Genomic DNA, 18,186 nt, shown 5'->3' with positions numbered 1-18,186 from the left:
AGTGAAGATGATTTGACCTGTAGCCCGTGACCCACAGACAGGGGGCGCTCTTGAGTCTGATGCTGTTGTGAAAATGACCTGTTTACTCCAGCAGGGGGCGGCACTGAGCTGCACAGATGCAGCTCGTGGGGACAGCTCTTTAATCAAAGACAAAACTTTAACTTTATGATGTTAAAAGAAAATAAAACATTTAAATGATTCTCATATTTTATGATTTTATTATGACTCAAACCTGTAAATGCAGCTGTTCGTCTCATTTAACATGTTTCACACTGTTTCTTTTGCTCAGACTTTTCTCCAGTGAAACTTCAAACTCAGAGCTGTCAATCACCCGCAGCCTCCCACGTGGTCACGGGGCGGCGCACCTCAGAGGCGCAACTTTAGGGGGAGGCTCTGCACTGAAGTTACATGTGTGTGAGACCCGCAGAGCAAACAACTGCCCCGGACTCACCACCAGAGCAAACAACTGCCCCGGACTCACCACCAGAGCAAACAACTGCCCCGGACTCACCACCAGAGTCTCCACCAGAGTCTCCACCAGCTCCAGAGTCTCCACCAGCTCCAGAGTCTCCAGAGCAGCTCCGGAGCCTCATCCCGTGCGGACCGGGGGGACTCAGTCTGAAGCTGTCTGGTCTTCTCTTGTCTTCTCTTCTTTTGTTTTGTTTTTGTTTTTTTTTTCGGTGGATTATCTCGTTTCTCTTTTTAATCTGACGTCATGGATCCGAGCGGCGCGTCCCTGTCGCGTAAAGGCGCGTGTGAGTGCGCGCCTCCGCCCGGCTCTGCGCGCTCCTTCCCGGGGCTCCCCGCGGCTCTGTGGCGCTGTGTCCCCGGGTTCCCTGTGGCTCTGTGTCTCCTCATGTCTCTGAGCTCCGTGTCCCTGTGTCTTCTCACGAGCTTCAGGACGCAGCAGCTGGAGACGCACAGGACATCAGCGCTTCTCCGGGAGGACGGGACACTGTCTCCTGAACTGAGAGCTTCAGTGGGACAACTCATAGAAGAGGTACCTGCGGGACACTGGGGGACACTGGGGGATACTGTGGGACAACTCATAGAAGAGGTACCTGCGGGACACTGGGGGACAACTCATAGAAGAGGTACATGGGGGACATTAGGGGACACTGGGGGACAACTCATAGAAGAGGTACCTGCGGGACACTGGGGGACACTGGGGGACAACTCATAGAAGAGGTACCTGCGGGACACTGGGGGACAACTCATAGAAGAGGTACCTGCGGGACACTGGGGGACACTGGGGGACAACTCATAGAAGAGGTACCTGCGGGACACTGGGGGACAACTCATAGAACAGGTACCTGCGGGACACTGGGGGACACTGGGGGACAACTCATAGAAGAGGTACCTGCGGGACACTGGGGGACAACTCATAGAAGAGGTACCTGCGGGACACTGGGGGACAACTCATAGAAGAGGTACCTGCGGGACACTGGGGGACAACTCATAGAAGAGGTACCTGCGGGACACTGGGGGACACTTTAAAAAGTTTAATGAACATAACAAACATGAGTCTCATCTCACGGCTCCACCGTCTCTGTCCAGTTCAAATCCACAGTCTCATTCTGTCCAGTTTAAAGCAGAAAACTCCAAAAGCTCTGGGTCCTATGTGTGTGTGAGGGTCACGTGTGTGTGTGAGGGTCGTGTGTGTGTGAGGGTCACGTGTGTGTGTGAGGGTCGTGTGTGTGTGAGGGTCACGTGTGTGTGTGAGGGTCGTGTGTGTGTGAGGGTCACGTGTGTGTGTGAGGGTCGTGTGTGTGTGAGGGTCACGTGTGTGTGTGAGGGTCGTGTGTGTGTGAGGGTCACGTGTGTGTGTGAGGGTCGTGTGTGTGTGAGGGTCACGTGTGTGTGTGAGGGTCGTGTGTGTGTGAGGGTCACGTGTGTGTGTGAGGGTCGTGTGTGTGTGAGGGTCACGTGTGTGTGTGAGGGTCACGTGTGTGTGTGAGGGTCATGTGTGTGTGAGGGTCACGTGTGTGTGTGAGGGTCACGTGTGTGTGTGAGGGTCGTGTGTGTGTGAGGGTCACGTGTGTGTGTGAGGGTCGTGTGTGTGTGAGGGTCACGTGTGTGTGTGAGGGTCACGTGTGTGTGTGAGGGTCACGTGTGTGTGTGAGGGTCACGTGTGTGTGAGGGTCACGTGTGTGTGTGAGGGTCACGTGTGTGTGAGGGTCACGTGTGTGTGTGAGGGTCACGTGTGTGTGAGGGTCACGTGTGTGTGAGGGTCGTGTGTGTGTGAGGGTCACGTGTGTGTGTGAGGGTCACGTGTGTGTGTGAGGGTCACGTGTGTGTGTGAGGGTCGTGTGTGTGTGAGGGTCACGTGTGTGTGTGAGGGTCACATGTGTGTGTGAGGGTCACATGTGTGTGTGAGGGTCGTGTGTGTGTGAGGGTCGTGTGTGTGTGGTCCACGTGTCACATGTGTCTGGTCCATGTGTCAGGTCCATGTGTCAGGTCCATGTGTCAGGTCCATGTGTCAGGTCCATGTGCCTGGTCCATGTGTCACATGTGTCTGGTCCATGTGCCTGGTCCATGTGTCAGGTCCATGTGCCTGGTCCATGTGTCACATGTGTCTGGTCCATGTGTCTGGTCCATGTGTCTGGTCCATGTGCCTGGTCCATGTGCCTGGTCCATGTGTCACATGTGTCTGGTCCATGTGCCTGGTCCATGTGTCTGGTCCATGTGCCTGGTCCATGTGTCTGGTCCATGTGTCTGGTCCATGTGTCTGGTCCATGTGTCTGGTCCATGTGCCTGGTCCATGTGCCTGGTCCATGTGCCTGGTCCATGTGCCTGGTCCATGTGCCTGGTCCATGTGTCTGTCCTGATCTGGACTCATGGGTCAAACTCTGATGAATCTTATTTTGTTTGTTTGTTTTTTTGTAGAAAATGAAGTCACTGATGCCCAAAGTGAGAACAGCCAGAGACGTCCCAGAGTGCACCTGTCCCCCAGGTACGTCCCACACAGACACACCCACAGCCAGAGTGCACCTGTCCCCCAGGGACGTCCCACACAGACACACCCACAGCCAGAGTGCACCTGTCCCCCAGGGACGTCCCACACAGACACACCCACAGCCAGAGTGCACCTGTCCCCCAGGGACGTCCCACACAGACACACCCACAGGCGGCTGAAAACAACTGAAACTTTGAGCCAGAACTGAGCCCAGGTGTGCACGGGGCTGAAACAGGCTTTACACATGTCTGAAGCTTCATGTGTCAGGGGCTTCATGTGTCAGGGGCTTCATGTGTCAGGGGCTTCATGTGTCAGGGGCTTCATGTGTCAGGGGCTTCATGTGTCAGGGGCTGTAGTTCATCTCTGAGTCTCAGACTGTTTCAGCCTGTGCCTCTGTGGTGTTTCAGTTTGTTGTTATTTTCATCTGCTCTTTATGTCACAAACAAACATTTTAAACCTGCACAAAAACACGACTGAGGTTTATTTATTTAATAAAGCACGTCAGAGTGAACGTCTCTGGTCAGGACGTCTCTGGTCATGAGGACGTCTCTGGTCAGGAGGACGTCTCTGGTCAGGACGTCTCTGGTCAGGAGGACGTCTCTGGTCAGGACGTCTCTGGTCAGTGTGTGAGCTTCAGCGTCTGAAATTGTTGTGTTTTGTTGTGTTTTCTCTTGATATTTGTGAATCGGGGCTGGAGCAGTGACACTTCATGTTTGTGCGCTCACAAAATGGACACTGACGTGTGTGTGACGTGTGTGTGACGTGTGTGTGACGTGTGTGTGACGTGTGTGTGACGTGTGTGTGACGTGTGTGATGTGTGTGACGTGTGTTTGATTTAAAGTTATCTTTAGTTTTACAGATTATAAAGTGTCTGTTGTTTGAATGACTGTTTAGTACGGCTGAGGCTACACATTTCTGCGTCCTTAGCCCCGCCCCCGCCCTTAGCCCCGCCCTTAGCCCCGCCCCGTCCTTAGCCCCGCCCCCTGTTACCTGACACCGACTTGTGAACATTTCAAAAGCTTCTTCTGTGATTCTTTGTTTTGTGAGAAAACTCCTTGTTTGTTTTAGTCGATTGGGTCAAATGCACAGACCCACTTTATGACATCACAGGCCGCGGGAAAATCAGGAAACACCAAAATGTCCCGGGTCATCTCATTTGTGTCGTGTGATTCACTGTAAATGTGTTTTATTTGAATCGTTAGCTCCAGTCCCCTCTCCTGTGTGTGTGTGAGTGTGTGTGTGTGGGTGTGTGTGTGTGTGTGTGTGTGTGTGTGAGAGACACACACACTCAGGGCATCTCCTCGGCTCAAACTCAGTCCTGACCGTCGGAGTCTCATGTTTCAGTGTTTCAGTGTTTGAGTGTTTCATGAGGCAGGGCCACCAACAGGGGGCAGTACACACACTGCAGTATGTGACCATGTGACCATGACCTTTGACCTGCAGACCAAATAAAGGTGACCTTAGAGGAGGAGTTTGTCTCAGTGTCTCATGTTTTTAGTCTCTGTATTTCAGTGGATCAAACCAGGACAATGAGGAAATTCAGACAAAAACACAAAAAATAAACTTTAACTTTGACTTTTTTTTTTGGTGAGTTTTCACTTTTCTTCATTTTTCTTCAGCTCATTTACCTGAGTCTGTGTGACCCTGAGTCTGTGTGACCCGTCACATGTGACAGGGGCAGTGTCTCTTTCACACGTGTGACCTGGAGGAGCCTCCTGTTTGTTTCCATGGACATGTTCTTTTGGCTGTAATATTCCACAGTGTGACATTAAACCTGTTTCCATGGAGAATGTTTCTGTCGAGTCAGTGACAGATTCAAACTTTCACTTAAACATGATTCTCGTCCTCTCGTCTCTGTCTCGTCCTCTCTTCTCTGTCTCGTCCTCTCGTCTCTGTCTCGCCCTCTCGTCTCTGTCTCGCCCTCTCATCTCTGTCTCGCCCTCTCGTCTCTGTCTCGCCCTCTCGTCTCTGTCTCGCCCTCTCGTCTCTGTCTCGTCTCTGTCTCGTCCTCTCGCCTCTGTCTCGCCCTCTCGTCTCTGTCTCGTCTCTGTCTCGTCCTCTCTTCTCTGTCTCGTCCTCTCGTCTCTGTCTCGTCCTCTCTTCTCTGTCTCGTCCTCTCGTCTCTGTCTCGCCCTCTCGTCTCTGTCTCGTCTCTGTCTCGTCCTCTCGTCTCGTCCTCTTGTCTCTGTCTCGTCTCTGTCTCGTCCTCTCGTCCTCTCGCCTCTGTCTCGTCCTCTCGCCTCTGTCTCATCCTCTCATCTCTGTCTCGTCCTCTCTTCTCTGTTTCATCCTCTCGCCTCTGTCTCGTCTCTGTCTCGACCTCTCGTCTCTGTCTCGTCCTCTCGTCTCGTCCTCTTGTCTCTGTCTCGTCTCTGTCTCGTCCTCTCGTCCTCTCGCCTCTGTCTCGTCCTCTCGCCTCTGTCTCATCCTCTCATCTCTGTCTCGTCCTCTCTTCTCTGTTTCATCCTCTCGCCTCTGTCTCGTCTCTGTCTCGACCTCTCGTCTCTGTCTCGTCCTCTCGTCTCTGTCTCTTCTCTGTCTCGTCCTCTCTCCTCTGTCTCGTCCTCTCTCCTCTGTCTCGTCCTCTCGCCTCTGTCTCGTCCTCTCTTCTCTGTTTCATCCTCTCGCCTCTGTCTCGTCTCTGTCTCGACCTCTCGTCTCTGTCTTGTCCTCTCGTCTCTGTCGCTCCTCTGTCTCGTCCTCTCGCCTCTGTCTTGTCCTCTCGTCTCTGTCTCATCCTCTCATCTCTGTCTCGTCCTCTCATCTCTGTCTCGTCCTCTCTTCTCTGTTTCGTCTCTGTCTCGTCCTCTCGTCTCTGTCTCGTCCTCTCGCCTCTGTCTCGCCCTCTCGTCTCTGTCTCGTCTCTGTCTCGTCCTCTCTTCTCTGTCTCGTCCTCTCGTCTCTGTCTCGCCCTCTCGTCTCTGTCTCGTCTCTGTCTCGTCCTCTCGTCTCGTCCTCTTGTCTCTGTCTCGTCTCTGTCTCGTCCTCTCGTCCTCTCGCCTCTGTCTCGTCCTCTCGCCTCTGTCTCATCCTCTCATCTCTGTCTCGTCCTCTCTTCTCTGTTTCATCCTCTCGCCTCTGTCTCGTCTCTGTCTCGACCTCTCGTCTCTGTCTCGTCCTCTCGTCTCTGTCTCTTCTCTGTCTCGTCCTCTCTCCTCTGTCTCGTCCTCTCTCCTCTGTCTCGTCCTCTCTTCTCTGTCTCGTCCTCTCTTCTCTGTTTCATCCTCTCGCCTCTGTCTCGTCTCTGTCTCGACCTCTCGTCTCTGTCTTGTCCTCTCGTCTCTGTCTCTTCTCTGTCTCGTCCTCTCTCCTCTGTCTCGTCCTCTCGCCTCTGTCTTGTCCTCTCGTCTCTGTCTCATCCTCTCATCTCTGTTTCGTCCTCTCGTCTCTGTCTCATCTCTGTCTCGTCCTCTCTTCTCTGTTTCGTCCTCTCGTCTCTGTCTCGTCTCTGTCTCGTCCTCTCGTCTCTGTCTCGTCCTCTCGTCCCTGTCTCGTCCCTGTCTCGTCTCTGTCTCGTCTCTGTCTCGTCCTCTCATCTCTGTCTCGTCCTCTCTTCTCTGTTTCGTCCTCTCGTCTCTGTCTCGTCTCTGTCTCGTCCTCTCGTCTCTGTCTCGTCCTCTCGTCTCTGTCTCGTCCTCTCGTCCCTGTCTCGTCTCTGTCTCGTCTCTGTCTCGTCCAAACGCTCCGTCTTCGTCGTTTGTGACATTTTAAACTTGAGTATTTCCTTTTAAACTTCAGATGTTCTTTCTGAGTTTTGTTCTGCTCCTCTGACCCTCTCAGTTTTAAATATTGGCGTTTTTAGCGTCTCCATATTTACAGACGCCTCCTGAGTCGTCCTGGGCTTTGATGTGGTGATATGAGGTCAAAGGTCACACCTCAGGCTGTGGTCAGATCCATTTCATCAGATAAGAGTCTGGTACCACAGACCGTTTACCCGTGTTTGTACAATTAAGAGGACGCGATCACAGAGGGAGCGATCGCAGAGGGAGTGATCGCAGAGGGAGCGATCACAGAGGGAGCGATCGCAGAGGGAGCGATCGCAGAGGGAGCGATCGCAGAGGGAGCACTCACAGAGGGAGCGATCACAGAGGGAGCGATCGCAGAGGGAGCGATCGCAGAGGGAGCGATCGCAGAGGGAGCGATCGCAGAGGGAGCGATCGCAGAGGGAGCGATCGCAGAGGGAGCGATCGCAGAGGGAGCACTCACAGAGGGAGCGATCACAGAGGGAGCGCTCACAGAGGGAGCGATCACAGAGGGAGCGCACAGAGGGAGCGCTCACAGAGGGAGCACTCACAGAGGGAGCACTCACAGAGGGAGCGATCGCAGAGGGAGCGATCACAGAGGGAGAGCTCACAGAGGGAGCGCTCACAGAGGGAGCGCTCACAGAGGGAGCGCTCACAGAGGGAGCGCTCACAGAGGGAGCGATCGCAGAGGGAGCGATCACAGAGGGAGAGCTCACAGAGAGCGCACGCGATCGCAGAGGGCGAGCTCACAGAGGGCGAGCTCACAGAGGGCGAGCTCACAGAGGGCGAGCTCACAGAGGGAGAGCTCACAGAGGGCGAGCTCACAGAGGGCGAGCTCACAGAGGGCGAGCTCACAGAGGGCGAGCTCACAGAGGGCGAGCTCACAGAGGGCGAGCTCACAGAGGGCGAGCTCACAGAGGGAGAGCTCACAGAGGGAGTGCAGAGTCATAGTAATGTGTTTATTTTAAAGAGAGAAACTCGGCTCCAGGAGGTTTATCACATTAAGCTTCAGGAAGGAAACCAGAGAAGAAATATTTGGAAAATGGTAAAGAAGTTTGTGTCCTGAGCTGCAGGAGCGAGCCGTCGGGAGCGAGCTGTCGGGAGCGAGCTGTCGGGAGCGAGCCGTCGGGAGCGAGCCGTCGGGAGCGAGCCGTCGGGAGCGAGCCGTCGGGAGCGAGCCGTCGGGAGTTCCCTCCCACTTTCACACGAGATTCTTTCACACGAGGCACTTTCACATGATTTTTTTTATCCCTCGTATTTGCAGTGTGTTTTGTGTCGTACGTGGAGTTTCTGGAGGATCAGGTTCTTGGCGTGTTCTTGGCGTGTTTGTGTTGGACACGTTTGAATCACAGAAGCAGCAGGTCGCAGCTCAAGAATGTGAAAGTGTCTCCAAATGAAACCTCCACAGACACGAGTACTGGAGTACTGCAAATACTGCAAATACTGCAAATACCACCTCAGGACTTTAAAAAATGAGTCAGCAGAACTGCAGCTCGGCCTGTCAGTGTGTAGTACATATATGTGTGTGTATGTATGTATGTATATATATATATATATATATACATATATATATATATACATATATATATATATATATACATATATATATATACATATATATATATATATATATATATATATATATATATATATATATATAATGTACTACACACACACATAGAAAGAGCTTTAGATTCATGACAGAAAAACGACAAAATCTCCACAAAAAGTTCAATGATAAATATTTAGCCACAACTAAAATATTTCCAGCTTTGATTTACTCAACGAGAAGTCGATTTAGTGCAGCCACAAGTACTACTACTATTACTACTATTACTATTACTACTACTACTATTATACTATTACTACTACTACTATTATACTATTACTACTACTACTACTATTATACTATTATTACTACTACGACATCTTTCCTCTAAATTTCTTCCACAGACTCATTTCTTCCAGATGTAAATGTCTGATGTTCATTTTGTTCGTTTGATTCTTCGTCTTGTTCTTTTCAGATGTTTCATGTTTCAGTCGTTTCTTCTCGTTCAGTTTCTGTTTGGACTGATTCAGGTTTAATCTTTAACCGACTCTTTTCAGGACGCCATTTTGTCCACGTCCGACGGCGGCGCTTTGTTGTGATGTTTGACGTCGGCTCACGTTGGACTTGTTTCTTTTATGAAGTGGGAGATGAATGTTGTGATTTAAAAAGTGTAAGTTGTGACATAATGACCTTCAGGGGTCAGAGGTCATGATGATGTGGTCAGATTCTGTTTCCTCTCGGTGTTAAACTGGACGATCGTCTAAAGACGTGATTCATATGAGACGCTCGTCTGTTTAATAAACACGCTCAGCTTCACCTGGTCACGTTTACGTTACACGGCTCTTCACGTGTTCACACCTCCGTGCTCCCACAGACTCGGCTGTTCTGTTCTTCTCTTCTGTTCTTCTTCTCTTCTGTTCTCCTTCTCTTCTGTTCTTCTCTTCTGTTCTCCTTCTCTTCTGTTCTTCTTCTCTTCTGTTCTTCTCTTCTGTTCTCCTTCTCTTCTGTTCTTCTTCTCTTCTGTTCTTCTCTTCTGTTCTTCTCTTCTGTTCTTCTTCTCTTCTGTTCTTCTCTTCTGTTCTTCTCTTCTGTTCTTCTTCTCTTCTGTTCTTCTCTTCTGTTCTTCTCTTCTGTTCTTCTTCTCTTCTGTTCTTCTTCTCTTCTGTTCTTTTCTTCTGTTCTTCTCTTCTGTTCTTCTTCTCTTCTTTTCTTATGGCCCAGTCGCTCCAACAAAGAAGAGACGCAAAGAAAAAACAAACAAACCCCCCAAACAAAACACAGCGCCCCCTCCTGTGGGTTTGATTAGTGCAGGGCCAGCTCGTGTGGAGGTGTGTGTGGAGGTGTGTGTGGAGGAGGTGCGTGTCGAGGTCTGTGTAGAGGAGGTGTGTGGAGGTGTGTGTGGAGGAGGTGCGTGTCGAGGTCTGTGTAGAGGAGGTGTGTGGAGGTGTGTGTGGAGGAGGTGCGTGTCGAGGTCTGTGTGGAGGAGGTGTGTGGAGGTGTGTGTGGAGGAGGTGCGTGTGGAGGTCTGTGTGGAGGAGGTGTGTGTGAAGGTGTGTGTGGAGGAGGTGCGTGTGGAGGAGGTGCGTGTGGAGGTCTGTGTGGAGGAGGTGTGTGTGGAGGAGGTGTGTGTGGAGGAGGTGTGTGTGGAGGAGGTGCGTGTGGAGGTGTGTGTGGAGGAGGTGCATATGGAGGTGTGTGTGGAGGAGGTGCGTGTGGAGGAGGTGTGTGGAGGAGGTGCGTGTGGAGGAGGTGTGTGTGGAGGTGCGTGTGGAGGAGGTGCGTGTGGAGGTCTGTGTGGAGGAGGTGTGTGTGGAGGTGTGGAGGAGGTGTGTGTGGAGGAGGTGTGTGTGGAGGAGGTGTGTGTGGAGGAGGTGCGTGTGGAGGTGTGTGTGGAGGAGGTGCATATGGAGGTGTGTGTGGAGGAGCGTGTGGAGGTGGTGCGTGTGGAGGAGGTGCGTGTGGAGGAGGTGCGTGTGGAGGAGGTGTGTGTGGAGGTGCGTGTGGAGGTGTGTGTGGAGGAGGTGCGTGTGGAGGTGTGTGTGGAGGAGGTGCGTGTGGAGGTGTGTGTGGAGGAGGTGCGTGTGGAGGTGTGTGTGGAGGAGGTGCGTATGGAGGTGTGTGTGGAGGAGGTGCGTGTGGAGGAGGAGCGTGTGGAGGAGGAGCGTGTGGAGGAGGTGTGTGTGGAAGTGCGTGTGGAGGTGCGTGTGGAGGTGCGTGTGGAGGAGGTGCGTGTGGAGGAGGTGCGTATGGAGGTGTGTGTGGAGGAGGAGCGTGTGGAGGAGGTGCGTGTGGAGGAGCGTGAGGAGGATGTGTCTGGAGGAGGTGTGTGTGGAGGAGGTGCATATGGAGGAGGTCTGTGTGGAGGAGGTGCGCGTGGGGGAGGTGCGTGTGGAGGATGTGCGTGTGGAGAGGGTGTGGAGGAGGTGCGTGTAGAGGTGCGTGTGGAGGAGGTGTGTGTGGAGGTGCGTGTGTGTGGAGGAGGTGCGTGTGGAGGAGGTGTGTGTGGAGGAGGTCTGTGTGGAGGAGGTGTCTGGAGGAGGTGTCTGGAGGAGGTGTCTGGAGGAGGTGTTCACTCTGTTCTAATGTTCTGTCTCAGACATAAACACAGGCTTCAGTTTAAAGTTTCTCTCTGTAACTTTTCTGACGGGAGGCTCCACTGTTTCTCTGTCTCCATGGAAATATGCTGAGACCATGTTACGGGCCTGATCTGTGGAGAGGCGTCCTTGTTCACGTGTTTTTCAAGTTATTTTTAGAGAATAGAAACTCCTGGCACTGACTCATGTGAGTTCGGTTTGTTTAAAGCTGCACTGTGGAACATTTCAGACACTATAGACCCCAGTGACACTGACAGAAAAGTGAGTAATGCGTCGTGCTCAGCTCTGCGACGTGATTGGCTCGTGCTCAGCTCTGCGACGTGATTGGCTCGTGCTCAGCTCTGATTGGCTCGTGCTCAGCTCTGATTGGCTCGTGCTCAGCTCTGATTGGCTCGTGCTCAGCTCTGATTGGCTCGTGCTCAGCTCTGATTGGCTCGTGCTCAGCTCTGATTGGCTCGTGCTCAGCTCTGATTGGCTCGTGCTCAGCTCTGATTGGCTCGTGCTCAGCTCTGATTGGCTTGTGCTCAGTTCATTCATAAATCTTTGGCTCTTTTCTACAGTTGAGGGTCTGGAGGTTTTGTTTTGACATCGTGTGATTTCGACACAGACGTTGTTTTTCTCGTTGAAATCCAAAACCACATGGAAATATTTCAAGTCTTCAGCTTTGAACGGATTTGAAAACATCACCACAAAATATGTAACGTTTACAATCCGACCCACGGCTTCTAAAGGAGCGAGCGCCGTGTCATGGGATATGTTTGTACATCGTTACATTATAAACGGCTCTGATCGTGTAATGAGTTTGAATTCAAAGAGTTTGTCGCCGGAACAAACGAGAAGCAGCTGAAGCCAGAACTGAAGTGTTTCATTATTAATCAGAGTCTTAACTCGGCCTCATGTGATTCAAACTGATGAAGTCACTCGGACTGCGGCGGAGTTAGAGAGAAAAGAGAGCAGAGCAGACGGAGATCAGAGCAGACGGAGCAGACGGAGCAGATCAGAGCAGACGGAGCAGACGGAGCAGACGGAGCAGATCAGAGCAGACGGAGCAGACGGAGCAGACGGAGCAGATCAGAGCAGACGGAGCACGGAGCAGACGGAGCAGATCAGAGCAGACGGAGCGCGGAGCAGACGGAGCAGATCAGAGCAGACAGAACAGACGGAGCAGATGGAGCAGACGGAGCAGACAGAGATCAGAGCAGACGGAGCAGACGGAGCAGATCAGAGCAGACAGAGATCAGAGCAGATGGAGCAGACGGAGCAGACGGAGCAGACAGAGATCAGAGCAGATGGAGCAGACGGAGCAGACGGAGCAGACGGAGCAGATGGAGCAGACGGAGCAGACGGAGCAGATGGAGCAGATGGAGCAGATGGAGCAGACAGAGATCAGAGCAGACGGAGCAGACGGAGCAGACGGAGCAGACGGAGCAGACGGAGCAGACGGAGCAGACGGAGCAGATGGAGCAGATGGAGCAGATGGAGCAGTACTACACTGGAGCTGTTCTCTGGTGGGTGAAGCTGCTGCTCCTGTTCTAGTGGATCTGCTCAGTGCTGCACTTTACTGTGAGGAGCTCATATGTCCATCATAGGGTCAGGGGTCAGATGGTCAGGGGTCAGGGGGGTCCTGCTGTTCCTGTAAACCGGCTCTTCCACACATCACCCCCTCTCCTGTATTTCCTCTTGTAAAAGTTTAACAGAAGAACTGAAGCTTTTTCTGATCTGATTTTGATGCTGTACTTTTTTTAAATGAAACTAGAGCAGAGACTGAAAACAGCGATTATTTCCTTAAAAATGACGTGTACGACCTGTAAATGTTTATTACATCAGTTTAAATGTCCAACCAGGAAATCGACCGATATCAGGAGGTCGATATCTGATCCAGGGTCAGGTCAGTGCGTCGTCTCGTCTGTTCAGTTCGTCTCGTCTGCTCTGTCTTCTCGGTTCAGCCTGTGGACATAAAGTCTTATTTGAGCTGTGTCCTTCGTTCGTGTCTGTGCATCTGTGTAAACATGAAGGTCAGGACGGAGATGGTCCTCGTCCTTAAAGTAAATAAAAGAGCCCGGCGCCGCAGGTGTCGTACAGCGACCAGCAATTAGCACAAGTGTGTGATTCACCGAGAGACGCAGCCCGAGTCCAACTCAGCTGTGAAATAACACATTTGGAACATTTGGAACATGTGGAACGTTTGGAGGAACGCTCGGATAATTATAGATTTGCCCTTTTGAAAACACGGAGCTGTTTATCGAGTGGTCAGTTTGTGGAGATGGAAACGAGAAGAAGAAGAAACTTAAATGAGACGCAGATGTTTACGACATCCACAAGAAACACAGAGCTTCAGTTTGATTTAGTGTAAAAGCAAATGAAAGCACCACTGAGGCCCCACTGAGGCCCAGTGTCTCCCACTGAGGTCCAGTGTCGCCCACTGAGGTCCAGTGTCACCCACTGAGGTCCAGTGTCGCCCACTGAGGTCCAGTGTCGCCCACTGAGGTCCAGTGTCACCCACTGAGGTCCAGTGTCACCCACTGAGGCCCAATATCACGCACTGAGGTCCAGTGAGTGAGGCCTGTGCATTACATTGAGGTCCCCCAGAGCTTTTCATAAATCTCAATATTTTTCTTTATACGTGAAGTTTATCATGTTTATATAAACAGACACATCTAACCCGCCGCCGCGCTCCAAACAGGAAGTGATCATGTTGCACTTCCTGCTCCAGTTCACTCTCTGTGTATAAACAGCGCCCCCTCTGTCCTCTCTCTGTCCCCTCTGTCCCCTCTGTCCTCTCTCTGTCCTCTCTCTGTCCTCTCTCTGTCCCCTCTGTCCTCTCTCTGTCTCTGTCCTTCAGACTCATTCTGGTCTTAAATGTTCGTATTAACCCTCTACATGATCCTGGGGTTTTTATTTCACTATTGTGTCTGTAAATCAAGATCTGAACATTAATAACAGACAAATCAGGTCCTTCTGTCCCCGAGGTCGCTCCTGTTAGCGTTAGCAACAGGTTTGATTGACAGCGTTGCTAAGCGCCCGCTCCCTGTTAAACCGGCGGTGCAGTGTGAGGAGGGGCGTGGCCTTCATCAGCCTGGCTCCTGATTGGCTCTCTGGTTGCTGTGATACTCGTGGTGCTTCATTTGAGCTGAAGCTGAGGAGACGTCAGACTCACTTCTTTATGTCTGAGTTTGTTTTTTTAGTCCATTGACTGTTTCATAAATGAGGTCCCTGTGGATTATTTCCTGTGTGTCATAATATTTTGGAAAAGTCTTGATATTTTAAACAGATTCCGTTTCCATAAAAATAGGACATTTTTAAACAATGTGATAAATAACATTATTTTATGTGATATGGAGCGAGCTCAGGTTCAGCTCCAGTTTCAGGCTCATTGTTTCTTCAGTTTTGTGTCTGTTTTTGTTAAAGTTGAAACACTCAAATATTTGGACGTAGAAAATCAGGATCGCCGCTGAGGCCCTCGCCGCTGAGGCCCTCGCCGCTGAGGCCCTCGCCGCTGAGGCCCTCGCCAGACGCCGCAGTCGTTCTGAGGTAAAACGTCTGAAGTGGCGGTGACGCTCCAGGTTAAATCACTTCTGTGTTCCGGGCGTTAGCTTTAGCCACAACTTGTTCCAGCTGCTTGAACTGCGCCGCGTCGCCGTCACAGTCAAACGCCGCACGCCGCCGTGACAGGGCGATAATGACGTTTAAGTGAGTGTTAATGAGAGCGCACATGTGACTCAGGCCACGCCCCCTGACACATACGAGGAAAGACTGTGTCAGGAGGAGGAGGAGGAGGAGGAGGAGGAGGAGGAAGAGGAGGAGGAAGAGGAGGGGGAGGAGGAGGAGGAGGGGGAGGAGGAAGAGGGGGAGGAGGAAGAGGGGGAGGAGGAGGAAGAGGAGGGGGAGGAGGAGGAAGAGGAGGGGGAGGAGGAGGGGGAGGAAGAAGAAGAGGAGGAGAGAGGAGGAGGGGGAGGAGGAGGAAGAGGAGGAGAGAGGAGGAGGGGGAAGAGGAAGAAGAGGAGGAGGAGGAGAAAGAGGAGGAAGAGGGGGAGGAAGAGGGGGAAGAGGAAGAAGAGGAGGAGGAGAAAGAGAAGGGGGAGGAGGAGGGGGAGGGGGGGGGAGGGGGGGTAAGAAGAGGAGGAAAAGGAGGAGGAGGATTATTTTGACCAAAATAATCTCGATTAACACTATAATTATAATATTATATCATTGACTCCAGGCGTCTGTAGATTCTGTCTCTGATGGTGTCTCTGTCCATGCGCCCCCTGCTGGCAGCGTTGGGGCGTTGAATCTCTGGACTTAAGTGGATCTCCAGCCCGTGCGTCAGGACCAAAATCTGCTCCAGTTTCTTTTGGATGTTTGTGTTAAACATGTGGTCAGTCCATCATCCTCGACTTTTCGCTAACTGCCTTTTCCGTCGCCACCTCGGGCCTGAGATGGACAGATGCGGCTCATGAACGTCAGCGTGGGCCGGTGAAATACGGAGGAGGGCTGTGTGTGCGCCCACTGAGCCGCAGGTCGTTGGCTCGACTCTGGTCCAAGTCATTTACAATCGTTTGCATAATGTTTCATGTTGTGTCTTTGCATGTGGCCAAATATTTTCATCTTCTGTTTTTAAAATGATTCTGAAAGTTTGAGATAAAGTCAAAATGTGTTTTGTATTATGGAGGTTTTTCTGGCTGCTGCATTTTTGATCAGTGATATTTGTGTCTCTGTGACGTCCGTCTGATGTCATGTGGCCCAACAGGATACGACTGACGGTGGCTCAGTTGGTAGAGCGTTTGTCCACCGACCTGAAGGTTGGTGGTTCAAAATCTCTTAGATCCTTGAAGGTGGAAAAGCATTTTAGAAAACTGACCATGTTTTTGGAACGTTCATGTCCCTTCTCTTGTCTCGAGGTCATGTCCCACGTTGTTTCCTGTTGTCACACGTTGTTTCCTGTTGTCACACGTTGTTTCCTCTTGTCACACATTGTTTCCTGTTGTTTCCTCTTGTCACACGTTGTTTCCTGTTGTCACACGTTGTTTCCTGTTGTTTCCTCTTGTCACACGTTGTTTCCTGTTGTCACACGTTGTTTCCTGTTGTCACACGTTGTTTCCTCTTGTCACACGTTGTTTCCTGTTGTTTCCTCTTGTCACACGTTGTTTCCTGTTGTTTCCTCTTGTCACACGTTGTTTCCTGTTGTTTCCTCTTGTCACACATTGTTTCCTGTTGTTTCCTCTTGTCACACGTTGTTTCCTGTTGTTTCCTCTTGTCACACATTGTTTCCTGTTGTTTCCTCTTGTCACACATTGTTTCCTGTTGTCACACGTTGTTTCCTGTTGTTTCCTCTTGTTTCCTCTTGTCACACATTGTTTCCTGTTGTTTCCTCTTGTCACACATTGTTTCCTGTTGTCACACGTTGTTTCCTCTTGTCACACGTTGTTTCCTGTTGTCACACGTTGTTTCCTGTTGTCACACGTTGTTTCCTCTTGTCACACGTTGTTTCCTGTTGTCACACGTTGTTTCCTGTTGTCACACGTTGTTTCCTGTTGTCACACGTTGTTTCCTGTTGTTATGTCGGGGACAGATCCAAACAGATCAGACTGACAGTGACTGACACAGTGTCAGACTCAGTGACACAGTGATGTGCCGGTGTAGTCGTTAGGGTTAGGGTTAGGGTTAGGGTTAGGCTACGTCACCCGTCGGAGGTCCGCAGGGGCCGTGTTTATTTACTCTGAGCCTTTCTCTTGTGCATGTGGTTTGGATTGTGTGATTTGGATCCCGGATAAAGACGGATGAGCTGGAAGGATCGAGACAATGTCAAATGGAATACTGTATTCTGACGTGATGAAAGAACAGGGATAAACTTAACGACTCTGTGAGTGCAAAGGAATTTCATGTCCTGTAGTTTTAGGTTTACTCTGTCAGTTCAGATGAAGCTGTGTGTCTTTATGTCTTTATACACAACACACGGGCCTCGAGGTCCAGATCTGACACACCACATTACGGCTAATTACAAAACTACGAGCTCCACATACTTGGCTGTTTGCGCCGTGCAGATCCCTTTGAATGCTCACCCAATTCTACTGGCCCAAATTGGCTCTTAAAATAGAGAAGTTGTTTATAACGCAGATCGGGCCAATAAGGAGGTCTGTAAAACATGTTGTTGGGGGCCAGGCCAGAAACCACCAGCCAAAAGTGTTTAACTGGAGGAACTGCATTTATTCAACAAAAACTGAAAGATAAAGTGGGACAAATTAGCAGAAGTAATTAAGAACTGGCACGAGCGCTAATCATTTCCACATTTGCTCTCAGCGTCTTTATCTCAGCGTCTGGTGCAGCGCCAAGTTAACCACAGCAAACTGCACCACGACTAAACACGTTGATGGGTATCGACAGCCAAAACACTCACACAAACTACACTAGATTCAACTTTTGGCATTTTTACACAATTTTCCATAAACTAAAACAGTCTGAAAGTGCCCGGAGACTTATATTGTTGCAATAGACATAAATTTTGAGCAGCTGGGGACACTAGCACGAAGCGGGCTGTAGATAACGTTTATGGATTCTAAACACATGTCGAAGGGAGCGGCCTTTGTGCCACAGGACGTCCAGGGTCTGGTGACAATTTGTCTGGAACGAGCATTAATTTTGAGAACAATGCGCTGATTTGAATTTGCCCCATTACCTTCGCCGCCATGTCCTGGTTCGTTTTGTGCCGCGTTTAATGGGGCAGAAGGACTCGGATCGTTATCGTCGTTCAGCGCAATCGTCTCCATGTTACTGGATGCATTTATAGACACGGACGGTATGTTTTATATAAGGAGACAGCGGCGTGTTTAGCGTGAGAGTCTGGGAGGACACGAGGGCTAGCATTAGCGTGCTGTGTGAGGCTGGGGTTACAGATAAGATCAGTGCACAGGGAGCACAGCTGGGAGCCCTCTCACACTGACCCCTCGTTTCTGTGACATTCATTTAAACTCACCAGGCTGCTCCTCTTCATCGCACATCTGCCCCTCAACATCGTCTCAACTTTAGCCTCTAGAGTTTATTAGCGCTGCAGATGGTATCAAGATGCAGAACACAGGACGAACGGATGAACTGGAGCTGGTTTGAGACCTGGACCTGGCTCTGAAAGACCAGAAAAATATAATAATGAAACGATTCAGTGAATGTGCAGTGAAAAGAAGAGAAAGACTGGATCAAAACAACAGCGAGGCCTCAGAGCAGACCTCAGAGCAGACCTCAGAGCAGACCTCAGAGCAGACCTCAGAGCAGACCTCAGAGCAGACCTCAGAGCAGACCTCAGAGCAGACGGGCCAGTCTGCAGGAAACAGGCTGTTAGCGCTGTTGTCCTGTCGCTGTTGTGGTGTTAGC

General features: G+C 51.0%; 1 protein-coding gene across 1 annotated transcript in view; it reads left to right on the top strand.

Annotated features, from left to right (window-relative positions):
* Nucleotides 1-426: 426 nt before the first annotated feature.
* The window catches only part of col23a1a (collagen type XXIII alpha 1 chain a), a 152,785-nt gene continuing 135,025 nt past the window's right edge, over nt 427-18,186 (top strand). The window contains exons 1-2 of the mRNA XM_055224789.1: nt 427-1,000; nt 2,887-2,953. Of these exons, the coding sequence (XP_055080764.1) occupies nt 716-1,000; nt 2,887-2,953 (352 nt within the window). The 5' untranslated portion in view covers nt 427-715. The remainder of the gene's footprint in view (nt 1,001-2,886; nt 2,954-18,186) is intronic.

Source organism: Periophthalmus magnuspinnatus, chromosome 10 (genome assembly GCF_009829125.3).
Source record: "Periophthalmus magnuspinnatus isolate fPerMag1 chromosome 10, fPerMag1.2.pri, whole genome shotgun sequence".
Classification (NCBI taxonomy): Eukaryota; Metazoa; Chordata; class Actinopteri; order Gobiiformes; family Gobiidae; genus Periophthalmus; species Periophthalmus magnuspinnatus.
Note: the sequence above shows the minus strand (reverse complement) of the source record. Positions and strands in the feature narration are given on the sequence as shown.